At 38.8% G+C, this 23,266-nt stretch overlaps 2 protein-coding genes and 1 pseudogene across 2 annotated transcripts in view; 1 reads left to right on the top strand and 2 right to left on the bottom strand.

The window, feature by feature from the left end:
* The window catches only part of LOC148731466 (uncharacterized), a 424,262-nt gene that overhangs the window by 50,300 nt on the left and 350,696 nt on the right, over positions 1–23,266 (top strand). The gene's annotated exons all lie outside the window — the stretch shown is intronic.
* Positions 29–8,172, bottom strand: LOC148731486 (uncharacterized; annotated as a pseudogene).
* On the bottom strand, positions 8,628–9,521 carry LOC148731485 (uncharacterized). Its single transcript, XM_088760767.1, has one exon. It carries the CDS (start codon positions 9,519–9,521, stop codon positions 8,628–8,630), a length of 894 nt encoding a protein of 297 aa, XP_088616893.1.

The raw sequence follows: 23,266 nt of genomic DNA, 5'->3' as shown, positions 1-23,266 counted from the left end.
TCTCTTTTTGATTTTCAGATCTGACTGGAATGATCCAAGAAGCTTTAAAACCGAATGCCAGAAATGACTTTGGTATCTCTGATCAGCTCCCATTCCAAACAACTTAGGAAAAGTTAACCACTCTGCTTCATGATCTTTGATTACTTTAAGTGCTTCTTGTAACATTGGCCTCTGCACTTGTTTGTGAAAATGGTCAATAGCTGCTGGGTCTTTCAATGACATCTTTACCTGTTGTGATGTTACAGGAAAATGTTCTGATGGAGACTTCAACATTTCACTTAAAGTTTCATGGTGCTTCAAAACAGTTGCTGGCCATAACCATGCAAGGTAACCACTGGAAAAACCAAGTTCTGCATCACTAGCTTGGGATGTGTTCAGAGATGGAATGATGAACTTGTCAAGGAATTCAAACAAAAACTTGATTTCAACTTGAATCATAGTACTTGAGCTCATCTTAATGACATCTTGCCAAATAGTGGGGTGGCTATCTGATTTTGGCAATCTTTGAAGGAGACGCTCAGCAAGCTGTAGACAAGCTTTTCCATACTTAAGATACCACTGGAGAGTCTCGTGATATTATGTCCATCTTGTGTCAATGAATGTCTGAGGAAGGGGTGGCTCTTTACTAAGAATACCTAGAGAAACATACATAACTTTGTATTGGCTTGGACGCTCATGATGGAGCCAAGATATTTTATAAAGCAATTGTAAAACATGGGGGTTACTCATGTCACCCTTTGCTCCAAACCCAGCCTGGCACATTTTTCTCAGCATGATGTTTAGTACATGTGAGTAGCATCCTACAAAGAACATTTCTTTTCCAAAAAATTTGGTGTTGTTTGCTAAGAGACCATTTACTTTTCCCTTTTGGGTAGAGGCATTGTCCCCAACCAACCCCGAAACATTGGTGATGTCATATTCATTTTTCACAACATGATAATCCACATCAGACTGGTGTTTTCCAGACCCGCTTGCTGTAAGGCTGTTTGCTAGGACATAAGCTTGGGGCTTGCTCTCTCTAGGGCACCAGGTTTGAACACCCACTATGTGCCTCTCTTCTCCTCCTTTGTGGGAGTCATCGCTCCAGAGATGAAAATCATACTTAGAGTTTGAGAAGCACTTGCGTAAAATTAGTTTGTCTGCTTGACCTAAGAGAACATTCCAGTCAGAAAGTGTACTTGGGGAGACAACAAAGTTTGTGGGGGGGCTACAATCAAACAAAACATTGAAAATCAGATGTAATGCTACAGGTGTCTTTTGATAAGATAACAAAGATGCATGTTGCATGTATCTGACTCAAGCCATAAACATCAAAGTTCTTTGGTTGTATCCATAGTTACCACGTGCAAATGTCTCCACAAGAGAATATCCCTTTTTGACAAACTCATTGTTCCCCTGCAATTTCTTTTTCAGTTTTGAGGAAGCAGATCTTGTCCCTCTTAACTTGTTGCTGACTTGTTTTTATTTTTTTTCGGTAGACGTTAGTTTGTTTTGACACTTTTTGAGTTGAATTTGGAGCCTCAACACGTCCTTTTTCAATTGGATGTTCCTTCCTTTTACAAATACTGAAATTATGAAAAGGTGACAATTGAAATTAGTCAAATGTAACTCACGGATTTCACGATAGAGTATGGTAACAAAGAATACAAAGTAAAAATATCCGACTAGAAATCCTATCAATGTGGTATGTTTAGAAACTCTCGATAGTGTATGACACTTAAAGATACACGTCGTTATGATTTGCTGACCGAAAAATTAACTTGCCTGTATAGTTTGTTACTGACCATGCGGCCATATCGACTACTCTATCTTAACATTCGAGAGGTTTTTTTTTCGGCTTCTGTTTGTTGGGAGTGTTATCGGTTTATGATTAAAACCATTTAAAAGTGGTGTCAAGTACGATCGCGCAAGTTGCAACCGGCGAAAATTCAGAATGGGAATGAAAATTAGTCACCGTAATTGGTGGCTCAGACAATCTGCAGTAGTATTTGTAGACATTTGTAAGTGTTTGCATTTCCATTCCCTCCTTAAAAACACTTACCTAGACTGCGCCTTAGGGTTTTGACTGTTCCTTTTAGATTGGCGTTTTCGGACCTCAAACCCTTACACTCTCGAGTCGATCGAGTTTTTCTTCACTTAAAAAGCTGCACACTTGCACTGCAATGCCGCTTTTTTCTATGTCTTCGGAATAATTCACATATTTTCTCGGCTTCTTTTTGACTGGTGGCTGATTTTTGCAAGAAAACTGGCTACCGTGAGCTCTTACGTGCCATCAGGTCTCATCTCGGTGAGTCGGCCGGCGATTTAATTAACAAAAATCTGTAACTTTGATGTAAACAACTCACGGCACGAGCCCGCGTTCCTTTTCTCACGCAGTGCTACAAAGTAATGTAATCTGCGCATGTCTGAGATTTTCATGGGGTTACGGTTTCCATGGGTGGGGTGCCTCTCCGTGAGGCCTAAAATTACACACTACGCTGGCCTTAGCAAGGCAATTGCAAGCGCACTGGTTGGGCAGCCTAAGTGGATCTCATAAGCCAAAGTCTTCAGAGCCTATTGCAAGAGCGAGTCCCCATACCAGCAAAGTAACAACTGGACATGCTCGAGCTATAGTGGGGTATACTGGCCCTTGGTGAGTTTGGAAGGACTGAACGCACCGGACTGCCACTACCTCGGACTAATATTCCTCAGTATTGCCCTTGTACTCGGTTAGTAAGAAGTTAGTTTTCTGTACATTATATCCCCGAGTTCACTATAGAGTCACTCTCATCTTGTTTTACAGCATTTATTCAATCGGATAGTTTCTAATACGGCAGATCTATGAGAGAAAACCGAAACAGGCTGTTACATCTTCCACATATCAACAGTAACGTTATCGCACAGAAATAGCTGCGATTCAACGATAAAACTGCCTTTTTAAACATTTCCAATCCATCTCTTGGACGGCGTGCGAATTACGAATTCAGAATAAAGTTTTCTATATGCGTTTTGCATCTTCTTTTTCTGATTTTATAAGAGTATCATATCAAGATGAAATGCTCATTTAAATTCCGTGTCGAGAAACCATTTCCAATGCTGTGGGTGTTTCCTTTTTTTTTTTCCAATTATTCAGAGTTAAAAGAAAAAATTTAATTTCAGTCTTAAGAAAACACATAATGGTACTGTTTTATCATAAGATGAAAAACCCAAGTGTGACTTTTCTGCGACATGAACAGAGCCATCAAACCGGAACGACGTACACGCCAAAGTCACCGCAACGGATCGAAAGCGAAGGCGTACACAGACATTTTCGACTTGTGGGGAGGGGGAGAGAAAATGAAGCAAGTGCCAGGGAAGTTTGGTACTCTTTTCGGGGTTCCGCCAAAATAATGACAAAGAAGATAACGAGCTTCCCAAAGAGACGACAACAAATACCACGCTTAAATACTTGGGAAGGGGAGGGGCAGGAAGGAAAGGGGCCACTGCTCGCTCCAAAAGCAAAATCGAAAGATAATAACCGCACAAGCATCTACTTGTTAGTGTTAGTTTCTATTTCATCGAATTTCAAAATCTAAGGAAAAAAATCACTAGAGGTCTCGCAATCGATTATTATACTTTTAAACTTTACAGACTGAGACCTTAACTAAACATGCATACTATAAGATATGTAACTTAAAAGATCACCCCTCCCTACTTACCACTTGACACTTAATTATGACAAACAGTTGATTTGTGTTTGTAAAAAGATGTAGATGTGACTTTTTTCGACTAAAAAATATTTGTTTGTTCGTTTGTTTGTTTTTTTTCGTGAGAAAAAGAAAACAGTAGCTTAAAGCAAAACCAAATCGTTGAATTCTTATCAAGCCATTAACGCTAGAACTGCCAATTATTTACAAAATTTTGTGGTATGGTAAACTGATATACTAGGCAAACTTGGCAAAACATCATCATAGGAATATTCCCCTTAATCAAATAGATAAAATTAGGCCCAATCTTTGTCTACGAGTTGTTCCCATTTTTCCTCAGGGATATAGCAGAGGTAGCGAGACGCGAGCGCCTGTGAACTCTAATATTTCCGAGGAAAGATGGGGACCACTCGTAGTTCAAAACTTATTGCTTCACACACAGGTTGTTTTTAAAAGACACTTCCGACGGCTCAGTTACTTTAAACAGGGGGTTAACCTTGAACTAACTCTGATACGAACTGAAAAAAATTCGTCGTACTCAGTTGTATTTGCCTAAAAGGTGCCATACAAAGGAATCTAGAATAATTGTCCTCATTTGTTTAAAGTTTTCATTTTACGCAGAATGATGTTAATAAAAAAACCTAAAATACTTTACAACGCACATAATCGCGGCTCTTTTTTTAGAACTGAACTGCAAATTTTTCTGCAAATTGCTTACTATTCACTCATATATATATGCAGTTTATACACGAAGTAATATAGGTATCATTCAGTGTTTGTGAATGATTGTTCTTTAGAATTTCTTTGATATTTATAGCTATTTACAATTCAAGGTTAACAGAAATAAAACTTGGCACATATAAATAGTCCTGGGAGCAGGAGAGGCCCCGTATGCGAAAGTACAGCCGGGCCCCTCCCATTCCCAGGAGACTGCTACTAAAATATGCGGGGGTCAATTATGGATAAATCTTGTAGATTGTAATAATAGACACAGACACAGGACAAGCAGGGCAATAGCCTTGAAATAAAAGAAAAAAAACTCGCTCTCCACTATCCTTTACACCAGGTTTAGCTAAGAACAGAACAATGTCTGAAAAAAGTGTTATTTATAAGTTTTCTCACTGGTTTCTCACTGGTTCAGAGAGGACTCCAAAAACGAAAACCGAGCAAACTCAGGTTGTGGATATGGGCCTGATTCGTCTTCCATTTCTGTTATTACAACAGTGTGACTGTTTAAGCAGAATATCTTTGGACCGGCTTTGGCGTGAATATTGCGCATGTTTTAAATTCTACAAACCAGCCAGCAAACCCTGCGGAGCTAAAAATGATATTATTTACCTTTTTAAGAGGCTGTCCGCCTAAGAACGCATAAAGCAAATTTCGGACCTTCACCGATTTCCCTGAATTTTACTGTAAAAGTCGAGACTTCTATCCCATGAACAAATATTGCGTTTATTTTGAACCAGTCTGGTTTTTTCACTTTTTACGAGATATTTTTCAAGGTGACCTCAAAGGCACCCAGTTTCCCCCCAGGACCTCCATAATTTAGCTACAAAAGTCGAATGCTGCTGAAGCCGTATTTTCAAATCTAACGAGCTTTCTATCCTATATGTCTAAGATCAACCTTTTGCCATTACGTTAACGGTAAAATAATCACACAGTATATATTTTTCACTGAGTTACAAATTTTTCAAAATACTTACCTCGAGCATAGAAATTTGTGATGCGTGAGGTACGTGTGGTTGAAAGCTATTTTCTCTTGTGTGGGACCTAATCTAGAGTCAAATTTATTACAGCCTATAAGCACTTACACCTAATAAGTAAATTATGGAATAGAACTTTTGGGCACTTTCATGGCGCGCCGCAGGGAGATTTGCGAATTTAACAAATATTCGCCATGTTGATCGAAACCAAAGTAACACGATCCGCACATGAATCCGATTTGTAAGCCCTAACGGCCTAAAAATTGCTTGAAAATAAAGTACCAACTCCTTAATGAAGTATCAAAATCGATAAAAAAATTGTCCGTTTTACATGGCATGGAGGAAATGTTTGAGAAAAATCTTTCTTTGTAGTCATATGCAAATTAGCTGCATGCGTTCCTTGTTTTTTCGACACACGCGTCCAAAATAGTTTCCGTAGCAATATTTGACCATGCAAACAATAGTTTCTATAAAATTGGAAACGTTACTGTTGTATCCTTTTTGGACTTGAGGAACTTACTTAATGTTCAAGAGCGCTAGCCTTTGTTTTCAGTTATCAACGACGTGCCAAAGTGAATTTGTTGTTGAAGAAGTTGTTCATTTCACTCGTGTTTATTATTGTGGCCAATTTGCCAGATTTGACCATTTCTTCCAGCTATTTGCTAAAGTTTTCATTTTACGTGGTTAGCAAGTTTTTCATCATCATTTGTAGAATGGCATCACAGTTGGTTTGTTAGCCTAATGGTTAGAGCGCTGAACCGGAGGTGTTGCAAAAGTCAAGGGTTCGAAACACGTTCAAGCATGAATTTTTCAGGTTTATTTTTGCAAATTAAAAGTTTCGTCTATAATTGCGATGAATTTCTTCTCGTTCCACAGTTCCTATATACTGTATTCATATATTCACCATTTCAAAACGGTATTTGTTAAAGAGGTGAATTTTACATGATTACTTTTTTAACGTGACTGAGTCAGTTACGCCTGGTCACGCAACATCTAGTTTCAGAGGTTTGTCGAACCAAACGCCAATCCCGAAGATATGCAATATGATTGAGCCATCGACAGTTGGAGAGTCCTGCCGGGACAAATTGAAAAATAATACAAATGATTCAAACTGGCATTTTAATAAACTCCTGCAAAATTCACATATCATTAATTTCTCGAAATTAAGAAAATCACAAACCTATATTTACGAGTAAATACTACTAACATCTCTCACGGTCAGGGTAGTATTTTTTCCTTTCTCTTTTCTCTTTTAATTTTTGCGAGTTAAGAACATCGCCACAAACTTAAAAACGAAAATTTTGAGAGATTTTCGCGAGTTTTCTCAGAAGTGAGTACGTTAATTCGCTGAGCGTAACTGTTTATCAGGTTACTTTGAGGCTGTGCCTACTGTTCTAAAACAAACTCACTCCACAGGCACCATCATTTATTTTCCTGGGCTATGCAGCTTCTGATATAGTTTAATTAAAGCATCGGCATTCCTGTATAAATGACATCAGTTGCTCAATAAGGTCATTTTTCCTGTCTCTTGATTTAAATGGTACTTCAAAAAACGACAAGATTTCTTTGACTGATTACTACACTAAAAAGACTAAGCTTATTCTCCTTTGCGCACTCGCACAGATTAAAGGCGTTGTAGGACAGAGGGTGCTGCGGCTTTAGTTCATTAAGGATGTGTTCCATCAGCCGTTTTCGTTCAGCTTCCTCTTCCTCTAGGGACAGTTCCTTCGGATTTCGCTCGATTTCTGAGGGTGTTCGTTGCCTTTTTCTGTTTGCTGTAAGGCGAGAGAAAAACCCCTGCACTTGGCTCCTGGTAAGCCACTCGTCTCGGTCAAACAACCTATTGCTCTGCTCGTCTCTTGCCTTTCGCATATCATTTGAAACTTGCTGAGGGTCAGCTTTTAGCACTGATTGTTCGCCTTGATCAAACTTTGTCGTTAAATACTGCTCTTAACTTTGCAACTGAATCTAGTGGATCCTGCTCGTGGTTCGGGTAGGGCCCAGCCCATACTGACAGTGTTTACTGGAGGCATTGAGTCACGTACAACCTGGTGGGTACTAGTTTCGCACTGTGGTTCGTCAGTGATGCTGACTGATGTTGTAAGCCTCTCTTCCCAATCTCTACGGAGTTTATCATATACTGTTTCTGACAGCCTTTCATCCTTCACACAATGGTCCCCTACGTTCAAATGTAACTCGAGTTCTGAAAACGTTTGGAAACTCTTCACGCATCCAGGCTCCAAACATTCAAACATGTCCATCTTTGAATCGTCCAAATCATCGCCTTCATTTGAAACCTCTGTTCCAGGAACTGTGTATTCATACACACGTGCATTGTGAAAAGGGAAGAACTCCTTACTTACAACGAGAGCGGTGTCCCCTTGGTCATTTAAAACTAGTTGGTCGTAAGAAATCTCCTTGCCACGCCCTATTTCGTACAACCTCCACGCACGTACAACATCCCCAAACTGGATGTTGTGTAGCTTGCTAAGTCCATCTATCTTGTTCACTTCTAAGGTTCTCTTAGACCCGTTATCTTCGCATACGCACGCGGATGTACCTTTCACTGGTCTCTCACAGAGCGCCTTTCTCGTGTCTCCCGCTGTTAGAATGTCGCGTCCTTCGTTGCAGAAACGTCGGATGCATGTTTTCACTGGGCACAGGATACGATCACACACATCCTTACCATACTGTGGCTCTGAAAAGTCATACCGAAAGACTTCAATACCTGCCCGCTGACCGATGTCTCTTGCTGCGGCAATGAGAGAATTATTATGATAACAGCCAGCTTCATCGGACCTCATGTAAACTCGAGTGATGTGGGGCTTCTTGGTTTTAATTTCTTTCAGTATACTCTCTATGATGGAACACACGGCGAACCAATCCTGCTGACAGGTGCCAAACAGATGGGCATAGGAGTGCAGTTCTAGTTTTCCTTTGTCGTTTTAGATCACTTGTGAGCACTGTCGAGATGTGCAAACTCGTTTCTCTCTTGCCGAACCAATTGGACTGCTTCTCACGAAATCTAAGCTGGATAAATTTCATTTCCCACGCCATTATGACCAGTGCACAGTCTTGACTGGTGCTTATCATCTTCAGCTGATCTTGTTTTGCTACTTCCTGGTTTATGGAGGGAACAATGAGAGCCTTCCACTGCAAAATGTCGGTTTTTGCCAGCTTGAAGTCATAGAGGAGATCATCTCGTTGCTCGCTGCTGTAAGGTCTCCAAGACAGTCCTCGAATTTTGTCTTCGACTTCATCAAGGACATTTCGCAGATTTTGGACACTCCTTACAGTTTTCTGTGTGTTGGTGGGAACAATTTTCCTGGAAGTCGAGATCTTGTTCATCACCAAGAGCGAGCTTACGGCAATGATCCGGACATACAGCCTCCTCTGGACTACAATGAACGCGAAAATCAGTCTTCAAGTAGCGTTTTGCTTTCTTCAGTCTTTCTAGAACTTTAGCGCTCCATTGCCTTTTCATTCCCCCTTTCTCTAAGTCGTCGACTATCATTTCAATTTTATGAAAGCCAGCTAAACCATCGGCAGCAGTGTTGTCGAGACCTTGCAATGACTTTCTCTGTGAGGCTTCTCTGACTTCAAGAGTCTTGAATAAAGTGGAGCGACTTTGAGGTTCAAACGTCTCCTCCTGACAGAATTGCATGTACTGGCTAATCATTGTAGAGCGCGTCACTGTACGCACGACGTTCGGCATCTTAATGGTGTCACCACTGTCTAACTGCAGCGACCTAGTTCCGTAAGACACATCCTGGTAAAAATATGGACGATTAATGAACTCGATAAAATGGTCCACTTTACTCATATCAATGCGCACATGATGATGTTTTTTCTTCTCAGGCACTCTTCCAGGACCTATTGTTTTTGCATGACACCGCGCTCTTTGTATCTGACGAGTTGACAACTTATCGTATGGCGAGTGCAGTTTCTTTAACGTGCTAATCGAATACTTATAGGCATAAAGGCTTAGAATTTGCGTTTTGGTGCTTTTGGCTTCAGCATTCTTGTAAGCGGTCATCAAAGCTTTCAGCACGTCATCGGCTACTACTTTATCATTATTTTCTTCACCAGGAGATATCAAGGCATGAAAGCGCCCCTTACCGTCGTTTAGGGCTATCACATCGTACACCAGCATGCAGTATTCAGCCGCTTTGTGGATGTAGTATTGTCGTTGTGCTGCAGTGCATTCATCTCATGAGTCAAGTTGTGAAGTTAGTGGTAGTCGCGTGAAAGTAATATTGCTGGCAATTTTGTCCATCGCTGCGTTGTAAGTGCTGAGGATCTCTGTGTCGGTGCTCTGAAGAGAGGTTGCTTGAGCACTCCCTGGACCCCAGCCGGGACTATAGAAAGGCTTTGGATTGAGAAAATGACGGAATGGAGTGGTCTCCATTTCGGTTTAATGTGCATGTATAGTAGCTTTCGCATCCGATCTGGCTGGTCTGAGAAATAAGACAGTTTCACTAACAACGGGAAAGGTAAGCGAGTATTTCTGAACATGATTTATCAGCTATAATGCCTCTTTTTTATTGAAAGACTCAGTAAAACGGAAAGGCATATTTAGGGGTTAATTTGCGACAAAAAGAAGGGTTTCATCTTTTATCCAGCAGTGTTGTTTTCATATTAAGTTTATTCCACAGCCACTAACACATTATTTTTCTGAGTTCCTTGCCTAGTGTGCATGGTTGATGTGGCATGCGCAAGCTAAATACACAGTGAGAAAAGTACGGAATCTAAGGGACAATAAATAGATCCAACAAACCTTTCAGAAACTGCTCCCTCTTGGTCTTGTGAACTTTCGGCAGAACCCCGCCATCTTGAACTCAACAATCGTTCAGCATGCTTCTTCCGGCAAGTGGTGCAGACAGCTATAGAGTAGTGCAAACGATTAATAACTCGCGATCGTAATGTATAATATTACTGGCCTGACCAGCTGACGTCCTTGTGTATGTGTTTAAAGGAAGAGTATTCTTGAGCGGTAAGGTGCGTCGACGCGAGCTAGGGGAATGGGAAGAAATTTACACACCCGATCCACCACTCCAGAATATTGCCGCTCACTAAGTTGCCAGCTACGCAGGCCAGTTTAAAAAAAACGAAAACAAGAAGACAAAAACAAAAAACTCAAATAAAACAAAAACAAAAATGAAACAAAGAACAAAAAGTAAACAAAAAAGAAAACAAAGAAAACCAAAAATATTTAGAAAAAGGAAGAAATTTACTCGGCAGTTTAGTATGAGCTACGGGAAAGTTGAAATGTGAGCAACAATAACAGAAACTTTTAGGAGTAGTGTATAGTAAGGGTAGACTTGTAGGAGTGCAGGGCTGGAAAATAGAGCTAGCAAACCACAAGTTAAGGCTTATGGTACTTACGTGATCCAACAGCAGCGATTACGCCAAATATACGTTTTACTTGGTCGGCCATTTGGAAGTTTACAACGTAGCTGCCCGACACACCTGTAGTTTTCCCGGTGTGGATCTTGGACCCCTCCAGAATCTTCCATGTGAGTGTCGGTGCCTCGGGCAGATTGTCATACCCGCGAGTTGACTTCTCGACAAATGTTGTATTCCCGTTCTTGCCATGATTAGCTCCACTTCCGTAATAGCGCTGCATTTGGATAAGTGGAAGCTAAGTAAATGGGCGGATATAACTGCGTTGCAGTCGGAGAGCAAAACGTGCTTCGCTTCTTCCCTACTAGACCCACACGGAGTCTGTACTATTTCCTAAAGAGAACAATTTAAGGGTTCGGCAGACATCTTTCCGATAAACAAACACTACAGCATGAATGCTTGCGCAATTAAGTCAGTAAATGTCACGTGACAACTGGTGTAGATCCCAACGGATTTTAATTGAATTACAGCGAAGTAAACAAAGTTTCGAAGGAGGGAAAATAATCCGGCATAGGATAAAAGAAGCTGTTAGGAAAACGAGCTCTGTTGCGTCCTGCCGAAAAAAAAAATATCTTGCTACTGAAGAGAGGTTAAGGAAATAATACTGGTAAGATCTTCGATGTCCACTTCTCTTTGGTTGATGATAACTGAATTAGTTGGCGATAAGCGTGCAAAACAAACACAGCTGTTTTACTTAATCAGCGCTTCGTGGGAGATAAAAATGGCCATAAACTCAAAATATACCTTGCCTCAGAAGTGTGGAATAATATGCTCTTCAGTTAAAAGAGACAGCTCTTTGTGTTTAAGAAGATCGTAGAAAAAAGTTTTTATAGACACAATTTTAAATAACGCTAATTTGCATAATCTATTAACTATAAACACAGGTCTTTCCTCTGTAGAACACCAATGTTTTCAACTTAACGGCGAAAAAGTCGCATGATATGTATTTTTCAATATAAAAATCCGCTCTTTAGTTTTATTTTATGATTTTAAACAAGTTCTCAGATCCCAAATTTACCTGTTGGTCGGATCGCGTTATCTTTGATTTTGATCAAAATGCCAAAAGTTTTATTCCATAATTTACTTATTAGGTGTAAGTGCTTATAGGCTGTAATAGATCTTACTCTAGATCAGGTCCCACACAAGAGAAAATAGTTTTCAACCACATGTACCTCACTCATCACAAATTTCAGTGCTCGAGGTAAGTATTTTGAAAAACTTGTAACTCAGTTAAGAATATATACAGTGTACTCATTTCACCGTTAACGTAGTGGCAGGTTTTTTTCCTTTTTCCCTACTGTGCCAAAAAAATGAAAAGGCTGGGGGAGGGGTAAGAATTCAACAATGAGCATAAAATATCAAAGCCACTGATTCATTACTAAATTCCAGAGAGGAAGGGGGGTTACTATACAGACCTTCTTGAGTCATATGATCTGAAACAACATGTCAATTGTGGAACTCATACCAGTGCCCATACCCTTGATTTAGTTTTTACAAGATCAGATGACTCACTTATCAAGGATACCAAAGTTAAGGATCCTGTTATTTCGGATCATCTTGCAATTCATTGTGTGTTATCTATTCAGAAACCTCAATTTAGAAAAAAATTGATTAACGTCCGGAAATTACACTCCTTAAATATGGACTCCTTTAGTAAGGGCATTATGGATTCTCCTTTGTTACAAGATTAAGCTACTGACTTAGATACGATGGTAGATCAGTATGATAGGGTTCTGTGACAGTTATTGGACCAATATGCTCCAAAAAAGAAACGTCTGGTAACTGTAAGGGCATCTGCACCGTGGTATACATCGGATGTCGTAGCTGAGAAAAGGAAAAGGAGAAGACTGGAACGGAGGTGGCGTGCTTCGCGGCTACAATGGGACCGGGATGTTCGTCAATGCTGTGTGGTTAACAACCTAATTGCTACATTGAAATCAGCGCACTAGACTTCAATCATCAATGAACATCCCTCAGATCAAAGGATATTATTCGCGACTGTTAATAAATTACTTCAAAACCCATCTGGGAAGCGTTATCCACCCTCTGTTGATAATTCTGCTCTGGCAAATTCATTTGCTGATTTCTTCATTAACGATATTGATAAAATTCTCTCCAAACTTGTTCACAGAAATATTATCGTAAGGCCCTTACGGCCAATACCATTAACATGTCCTGTGGAGTTCAGTAACTTTAGAAAGGTTAGCCAAGAGGAAGTAAAGGTGTTTGCGTGTAAGCCCTCTTCTAAGTCATGTGTCTTGGATCCTTTACCTGCAATGGTTCTCAAGGGCTGTTTCTCGGTGTTGCTACCTACAATAACTAAGTTTGTCAATTTGTCTCTCTCAACTGGCAGAATGCCTAATGCATTGAAAGTCGCTGCTTTATCTCCGTCTCTGAAGAAACCTGATGCTGACTTCAAACAGTTTTCAAATTTTCGTCCTATTTCCAATCTGACGCTAATCTCAAAGATCATTTAGAAAGCCGTTGCTGAACAATTTACTGACCATGTAAAGTCATACCATATAGCCAACTAGATGTGATGTATCAGTCTGCCTTCAAGGTCTTGCACTCGACTGAGACGGCCTTACTAAAAGTACAAAATGACATACTGCTTGCTTTTGATGATAACAAGTCGGTTATACTCCTTCTACTCGACTTGTCCTCAGCATTTGATACGGTTGACCATTTGATACTCTTATCTAGACTCTCCCATCGTTTTGGTATAAAGAGTAATGCCCTTGCTTGATTAGATTCGTATCTAAAATCTCGCAAACAGTTTGTGCAAATTGAAGATTGTCGGTCATCACAACGTTCTTCAGCACATGGGGTGCCTTAAGGATCTGTGTTAGATCCCTTGCTGTATTTATTACATACATCTCCGATTGCTGATATTATCAATTTTTATAGTCTATAGTACCATTTGTATGCTGATGAATCTCAACTTTACTTTTCTTTTAAAACTGACTGCTTTGCTGATCTCGCTCAAGCTAAGTCATCTGTTGAGCTATGTGTCAAAGATATTGACTGGTGGATGACAAACAACATGCTAAAGCTCAATCAGGAGAAAGCTGAACTGATTGTAATTAGCTCAAAATTCCGCCCAAAGCCTTGCCATTTTATATGTGTCAGTTGGCGATGAACAAATACTCCCCAAATCTTCAGCTAGAGATCCCGGTGTCATATTTGACAGGCCCTCAATTTTGTTACGTGCACGAATGACCAACAGATGTCCGCTAACAAAGCATATATGAAAATAGACTCACGAGTACGATATAAGGCACGCAACAAAAATGTAACAACAAGCAGTTACACATTTTTACTATTATTTAATTAGTTTTACACTGTCCAATTTACTTAGGTTAAAGATTAAATTAAGCAGTTCGTAAAGCAGGCTTACAATCCTTTATGCCGTAGAAAAGTTCATCGTCTTGATTAACTTCGAATTCCAACTTCCACCGACTGAAGACCACAGCGCTTGGCTTTCTTGATTTATCGCATTCTTTCCCTTACGCATCTCTTTCTTCTCTCCGAACATCGCAAGGTCAAAAAGTCATAGCCTCGTCACACCATAGCTTCCACAAGTTCAGTCAGCAAGCCACCAGGGTAAGCCCTCGGGCAAATCCTTTTTTGTACTTCTCACAAGTCAGCTTTTATACATTTACTATAGGTATGTAGAATGTTCTATTACTATTTATAGCGTATTACAAGTTATAATAGTTTTGGAAACTGCTGAGTCACATGAAAGAAGTTTCTGGAATATTACAGAGTAAAGATAATTCTATAAAAAATCTGGAATTGCGTGACAGATTCAGTGAAAATAATTCGATCGTCGTAACACCTATGAATCTGGACACAAATGGCAACAGTTACACTCTCAGCCGACCCGACGGCGGGAGGAGTAATATCAAACACAAAAGTAATATTTCTATAAACGCGGGTTACTTAACAGAGAATTGACCCTTGACATGCAAACGCATTGTAAGAAGACAGGGACCTTCTGATACACGTTAGAGATCGTTTGGTCAGAGATGATCAAGAAGGATCAAAGTAGCCATCTAAATCTTTGAAAGTCTTCAAAATACGACCTACAGCAAATTTGACCTTCTCGGAAACCGGTCTCAAATTAGATACTAAAAAGACAGTGCTTGCCTTTTTCCTTGAGAACAATGAAATACGCGACAAATACGTACCAGTCTCTGCTTTCACCACCACATTGAAAATAATGCTACCACAATGCAACGCAATCGGAGCGCGCACACCGTCTGAGTGAATACTAAGCAACGCCCCTCGATAAGCTATTCATTTCACCTATATCTTTCATCGTTGATGGCAACATTCCTTTATGTACGAGATTCTGAATTCCCAATCCGGTACATAATTCCATGTTTAAAAAACCAAGACAATCCTTTGATTAGACAATCCAACATTACACGTTCTGTTCTACCACCTATCTCAGTCCCATCTTCTTGAGTTACAAAAATGCTATGTTTTATAAGCTACGGATATACACACCCAGATACGTAAGTCCGGAGTGGTAAGATAATTTAAGCTAACTTGACAAAGTTCCAGTTTTGTTGTACACATTCTTCAATGATTCGTGGCCACTAATTTCCAGTTACATCGGCTTGCTTGACAATCATAGTGTTAATCTATGCATGCGGTTTTACAAGCGACTATTTGATTAAATACATCTTTGTTTTTGAAGGCTCGATTACACGACGCCGGTCAATACTTCCTTTGACATTCCACAAATCAATGTTGGCGACAAGAAATAATAACTTACTTAATCAACTACTAAATATACCGAAACAGGAAAACTTTATTATGAGCACGTGCAACATTTTCGCGGCAAGAGGGGAGGGGCGGGAGTTGAATGGGCTTTAGGAGGAATCCTTGGTTTTCAGGGGGTGGGGAACCGAGGGAGGATCAGTCGTCGCTGACAGAGTTAACAGGTTAAAAGGGGGAGGGGGGTGGAGACTATACAAAACTGAATGCCAATGAGGGAGATCGTAAGAATACTACACAGCCTTGAGTAGGCCTGCTGTCCCATTCTGCTCGGAAACTTCTGGCGTTAGGAACAAACTTTTGCGGTTCTAGCAAACTTAAGCAATTGTCACCAATCTGAGCAATTTCTTAGCAACTTATACGTTTATAGCAAGATAAAGTCAACTTCATACAAAACTTCGATTTATGCAAATTTCTTGAACATTCGCACAGGCCTGTTATCTAATATTAGAATTTTAGAACAGATAATCAGACAAGACGATGCACAAAATGGCTGTCTTTGTTAATTTTCTTTCCATTATACGGAAACGGAAAATGCATATTAGAAAATGCACAGATGTAAAGTTTGTATATAAAATGCACTTTAATAAACAAAAATAATTGTTTCCGTCTCTTTGGCGCCCTTAGATCACTAAGCACCATTAGGTCACTCCAAGCATTTCGGGGAAGGGGGAGAGGGAGATCTAATTTATATGTATTCTTTTTTTATTTGCTTTACCAACTTTTCTTATACCTCTCATTTATTTTACAAGCAGCAGAAAACTTAATCAATAATTTTTGGACAAGAAAAAAAAAAGGACCATTCCAGTCGCGTATCATTTAACGTACGCCCACCGGCCTCACCAACTTATCAATTCAGAAGAGGGAGGAAAGAAACTAATTCCTTTCTTAAAAAATAAATAGAAAACATTTTCAAACACCATTGCGTTCCTCACAAACCATCATCACTGGCCACTTACGCATCTTTTAGCGTACTCATCAGCGGCCTCACCAACGAACCCAATTCTTTCTTTTCACTTTATGAACTGAAAATTGTCCGCAAACCATCAACTGCATTAACAATAAGTTGAAATAAATTTACAATTATCTCAGTACTTATATGAGCACGATCCTTCGCAGTAAAGCACTATTTGAGCAATAGTGAAAATCAGACCTGAAAAAAATTTCAGGCCTGTACGGGATTCGAACCACTGACCTCTGCGATACTAGTGCAGCGCTCTACCAATTGAGCTAACAAGCCAACTGGGAGCAGGCCATCAAATTAATTCGACATAAACCCGTAGATGATAAATCAAACAACAACAAACATATGAAACATATGTGTGAACTGCGGTTCACACATATGTGTGAACCGCAGCAATAGTGAAAATCAGGTCTGATTTTCACTATTGCTCAAATAGTGCTTTACTGCGAAGGATCGTGCTCATATACGTCTCATAACTGCAGTTCACACATATGTTTCATATGTTTGTTGTTATCTCAGTACTGTTTAGAAGGGAAATATTACTCAAAATTACTGCTTTTAATCGAGACTTAGTCAATACCATACCAGATGGTTGCAAGCCCACAATGTTCCTGTCTTCTTATTGGCTTGCTTCGAAGTAAAGTAATAACCATTCAAAGGAAAAGATAATTGGATTGTGATATACATATTTCTATACATAACACTTGTCATCTCCTTCCTCTTTGTCGTTCTTGTCATTGCGGAACGAAGTTTCATGTTTTGCGATTCTGCAATTTTCTTGGAAAGAATCGATTTATTGGAAGAGGGACAAATTGAGAAGGTATTTTTGCTTTTTTTGTTTTTTTTTTTTTTGTTCTGGTATCGTGCGGATCACCAGACATGCTTCATCGTTGTATAGTTCAGTTCTTATATGGTTGATGGCACGCTGTGTATGATTAATTCTAGCGGATGATCATCATCCATTTTATTTCGATTCTGAGTTGTTCTTTTTCCATTGGTGTGCCCCTCTTTCCGTTTAACTGTTCGAAATGCGAAATTTTCACGAGTTTATAAAGGAACCATATTTTGGTAACTATCGGTTAAAACAGTCTAAGGATGCTGAACTAATTATTTTATTACTCACCACTTGATCGGCTTGTATAAAAAATTATGGAGTCATGAGTTTAATTTGTGATCAACAGAAAGAATAATGCGCTAATTGGCAGATCAGCTGTCTTACTAAAAAAAACAATCATATTAAACAATCATCATTATTCATATCCTCTTAATATATGTAATTTTTCTCACTATTACTGGTGTCATTATCATAATTAATTTTTACCCCAATTAGTAGTAATGTCGCAGTCTGGCCAATTTGCCGTTGTCTATAAGAGTGCAATAAAACCCTGTTCGTGTCAACGCGTCAAACAATACGTTTATCAGCTCTCAAACACACTGTTAGTGATTTGGAGCTCCTTTCAGAGCTCACTGAATCTTTGATCACCCAGCGTCAAGTGTTTAAGCATTCAGAAAAGTGTACTGACGATTAGTTCCTGGAAGGAAACTGTAATCCCAAAATAGTGCATTTGTTCGTATGCTCTACTTTGTTCATTTATTAATTTTTTTCTTCTACGACTCCGAAGAACTCCCGTTAGACCGATTCATACACCTTATTTCGTCCTTCTGTTAAGATAAAAGTGATTTTTCGAAGAGTCAATCGAATCTTAAGTGGGAAAAAAAAGAAAACACCTACTGTTTATTAAATTGTCGCAGGCTTAATATGAAGCTTGTAATGAAATAAATTTCATTTGATCTGAGACGGAACGACTCGTGGAGGTAAAAATTTTCAATTGTTTTGAGTACTTTTCGTTTTAACGTCCCAGATAACCTCCCATTGCCACCATGTCGAATTATTTGGGATTAAAGTAAGAGTGTAGAGAATGCACATGGTCGGTTTCAGCACACACTATCTTTATTCTGCCAATAATGCATCTCTACTTATAAGATACTTTTTCTTGTACGCTAACACAGCAGAAGCATCTTATGCATCAGGAGTACCGTAATAACAACAGCGATCAAGTCGATTTTTAAACGAGCTAATCACGAAAAAAAAAAACAACAACAACAACAACAACAACAAAAGCAACACCGGCAGCGACGATATGTCCAAATGATAAATATTGTTCATACAGCAGAGTAAAATGGATGTAAAAAAAAGAATATAGTACATTATTCACACTAACATATAAAGAAAGGAAATAATGGAGGTTACAAACGTGCTTATTTTTACGATGTCGATTTTTGAACTGTGGAAGCATCACTGTCATACAATGAAAGGGGAAACCGAGTCATGATATCCAAAACAATTTTGGGAGAAACACAGCTGGCCAAATTGTTTAGGATTTTCTTCCACGAAAGCAGTTCCTCACGTACAAAAAATTCGTTTATTTAGCGCTAGTCTTCCTTTTACACTTAGTTTATCAGGAACCAATTAATGAATTGACGATAGAGGAGCTTTTTAAATTTGAAGAGAAACAGGTGAATATATTATTTTAGTCTTGTCCAACTTTTGGTTTATCAGGAACTTGTCGCTCTAACCTTCATTTTCCTCATCCAACATCTGCTGAGTCGTATTCTTTTCAAGATATAAAATGTTCCTTCGTATGATGGTTTAATTTTAACCCAGTATAATTTACTTTCTGACCTTTTATGGCAATTATGTTTAATTTCATTGCCTTCCAATAGGTGGCTCAGCTCATCGTGGGTTGGTGTATGCATTTGTACGCAATTTCTTTTCAAGTGATGATATCTTTTTCTTCTCTCTGCCAAAAATAAGGAAATAAGGTTGAGTAAAATAAAAGAATATTTAAATGCATTAGATGAATATACATTAAACATAATGAAAATGTTGCTTTCGAAAACAAAGACCTGAATGGAAAAGAATAATTTCTACATAGGGTTTGCGGAGCAGTTTATGATCAGCAATATTTTCTGATACAATAGCATGTTATTTATCAAGTTATAGCATATTTGTGATGCGTAATCGAGCGAGATCATAGCCGGTATATTTTTGGTGGACCAACGTTAGCTACATTGCTTTTTTTTTGTTTACTTGACAACTATAGTTATATCCAGACGACTTGAACTTTCGCTAAATTGAATTTGTAATTGTTTTCCTAATCTACACTATTCAGAGTCGTGAATGGAGCTAACACCTCTGTTCCAAGGATCTCAACCTTTCTCACGGGCTCATTAAAAAGTAAATGGAAAATGGTTCTCAGAGAAAAACCTTTATGTAAAACATGTTAATCCAAATTACAAGACGACCTTGGCTTTGAGGTGTTAAGTTTCTTCTTCAAGGGAAGTGTACCAGTTGTTTGAATTAAAGCACAAACTGAAATGTAACTATTCCTGTTTTGTTCTCCGCCAGCTTATTATTAGCGTAGTTTTGATCGCTTGCCTTAGAATGATTTGTAGTTTTAGAGACTTATAACACTGCGTGACAAGACTACGATTTTTTTTACAACAATTTGCTCACGGCTAGAAAAAATAAATTATTCCTTGTATCACTTCTATTTGTAATTTGCAGTATGCTATTCTTAAGATTGTCATATCTATCCACCGAATTCAAAATTTCATATAAAACGCACTTTTTGAAAAGGAAAAAAAACTAAATGGAAAATATGGTAGGCTGGTTGCCTATTTCCAAGAAAATTAATATCTTTTCTGGTGAACGATGAACTATCTTTAAAATACTTTCTCACCGTGTAGAAAAAAAATTCTCATTTTAACTCCTAATGCGTTTCTCATTGCTCGTCAAACAGAAGCCCGAACATGATAGGAAAAACTAGAGAGGTCAATTCAAGTTTTTAGCATCTAAGAATAACAAATATAAATAAGATGGACCACAATGGGAACTACTGGTTCTATTAGTAATTGTGTTATCCAATAAAGTCATTATCTTATCTAACGTCTAACCACACTAAAGTTTACCGCCGTCTTCAGGTAAGACCCTTGCAGACGACACAACTCAGAAACGATTTAAACTTTTAACAACTTTCGCTCCTGTTTTGAGTCGCGCTTTAATTCAGTTCTTTCGATCTAAATGTGTGGACTAGGGAATCTTAGAATTTGAATTTCTGGCGGGTTTTCTCACGTCTGACAGACATTCTCAAACCTTGTCCTATATCTGGTCCTCGGTAAATGAACGTTTTTCATATTTCTTTAACGCACCAGGAGCTCATTGAATTCACCAGGTTCTATTTGTTTCCAGGTGAATTTACTTTCGGTGAATCATCAACGAACGCATCAGATGCTGCATACATATCCTTAATACATAATAATAATAATTATAATAATAATAATAATAATGATAAAAAACTGGAGAGAACTATATATCGGGACTTATGCCTCTTGCTAAATTTCAAAACCTTGCTCGGTGAATAGTATTCAGATCGACGTTTTCAAGCAAACCGTGTCACGATGTATTTAATCCTATGTTAGTCTGAGACTTTAAGGCTTACTTTTAAACTAAGCAGTATTTTTTGGTGTAATAGTCAAGGCTAAAACCCTTGGATAAAACTGTTGTCACCGATGATAAATGAATTTTTTAAATCGGCAGCGGTTGTCTTTAGTTTCTCAATTAGGAGTCAAGGCCAGTTGAGGCAACTGCAATCACCCACATAATTTTGATTCTTGAGGTTCACCTTTGGTGATTTCCTTTCTTGCAAGTTTGAATCAAAGCCACAGAAGGAACAAAATTATATATGTCTAAAAAGTTGAAACACCGGTTAAGGAAACGCGAGGTTCGAGACTCGACAAAAAAATCATCACTACGATCATTAAATTCAGGAAAGGCTCATAGTTGTAATTAATCGGCACTTGGTAACATAGCAGCGATAAATTAAAAACCAAAGCGCTTTCTTGGCGATATTATAAATGCGAAAGTTTACTTGTCCTATTATTTCACTTTGGTTGTACACTACTTTATTGTAAAGCGAATCATTTTCGTCCTGAAAACTTACTTTACAGTACGACAGTTGTTTGCAGCACGACCACAACCAAATGCATTTGTTTCCTCGCGTGCACTCAACTTATTTTGCCAGTTGTGTGCAAAAATGCAAAAGTTGTTGCTTGTCTTTTCAATTTCCCCTTCTTTAACTACCTGAGTGACCTGTAAATGTAGACAAAATAAAGTAATGATACTCTCAGTTCGACCTATCGCAAAAGTACTTATTCTTAATAATCAATTCATTCTGCAGATATTAAAATACAAATTTGTCAACGTATCAGGATGATGGGTAACTTTTGGCGTCGAGGAAAGACAACGTCCGCGGTACTATTAACTCTTACTGGCACTCTATGGATTCTTCCACTCGTCCAGATGGAAACGTGCAATCCCAGTATAAAAGGTAAGTAGTGAAACGTTCACGTGGGAATAGCATGTATATGTCAATATTTCTTCTTTCACAAATATATGGCATGTACTTAGACATTGGATAACGTTGAACTCAAAAAGCTAGAAAATTCAAGAAGCTATCGTTGCCCTCGGCTATCGCCTCGGGCAACTCTTACGCTTCTTTCGTGCTCTCCAAACTTCCCGCGTGCTCCATAACTCGATAGTGCACGCTAAAGCATGAACCAATTGTTAATTAAATGAACACTTCTATCGTTTAGATGGCGTAGTGGTGGAAAATAAGTGAATATTCCCCAGTTTTAGTTAGGGCATGTCCGGTCACGTGATCCGTTTAGAACAATAGTGCGCAAGGAAAAACATTTGATTGACTATAAAAATGATAGATGCAATATATGAGAAAACCTTATCTTTGAGTCGCAGAGTGCTCGACATTCCTGGAGCTATATATTTAATTGAAAAGTAAAGGATAATTTAGAACATTACACTACGGAACTGTTTTGAAAGGGCCTCCTGGCCCTCTCTCACCAGGGGCAGGAAACACTGACCAACTAGGGTACTCTTCATAAGTTGATGGTTAAAGTATGCTTTATCAATTTCTTGCTTGTATGTCGGCATGTAGTCGCCAATTTGTTCCTTTTGTTTAGGGTGCTGGCGCCTTGTTTGCATATGATGAAGAATTTCCCCAAAAAGCGCAGATTGCGTCTCATTTGAATAGGGTCTGGCATGAGCCATTATTTTCCAGGTCACGGCAAATTCTGTTTTGGTATCCTTCAGCGATCAGATGTGTTTGCTCAACTCGGTTGCATTCCTTTAATTCTCGTTTCTAAATGAAGTCGTATGCAATGATTACAGAATCCAATCATATTGCTCACGGGCGCTGCCTGCTGTATAATAATTAGATATATGTATTCAGTATTTTGAAGATATAACAGTTAATAAACTCTTGAAAAAAAAAAAAAATATATATATATATATATATATCTACCTTAATTTAACGGTGTTCCGATTGAAAATTTTATGTAGTGGATTAGATTTGGGGAAGTGCTGGTCGATGAGAGAAAGAAAGCATTTTCCAACATTTGTTTCAACGTTTCTGCTATACGGCGGGTTGTACCATAGAATGTTCCTTCGTCTGTTCCTCCGCGGGCTTGATGTCCGGCTGATTGATACGTTGTACGTTAGTTTGTAACGGTAGCCGCTTTTATTAAGGGCTTCTTGGTACACGTTTTTGGTACAAATTTTCAATCGGAACACTGTCAAATTAAGCTAAAGCTGCATGAATAACGTTAAATCAATTATCTCCAGCCACAACAAAGTCGAAATAAGAAAATCCACAGTCGCTGAAGGAAAT

Source organism: Stylophora pistillata, chromosome 5 (genome assembly GCF_964205215.1).
Source record: "Stylophora pistillata chromosome 5, jaStyPist1.2, whole genome shotgun sequence".
In the NCBI taxonomy this organism is placed as follows: Eukaryota; Metazoa; Cnidaria; class Anthozoa; order Scleractinia; family Pocilloporidae; genus Stylophora; species Stylophora pistillata.
Note: the sequence above shows the minus strand (reverse complement) of the source record. Positions and strands in the feature narration are given on the sequence as shown.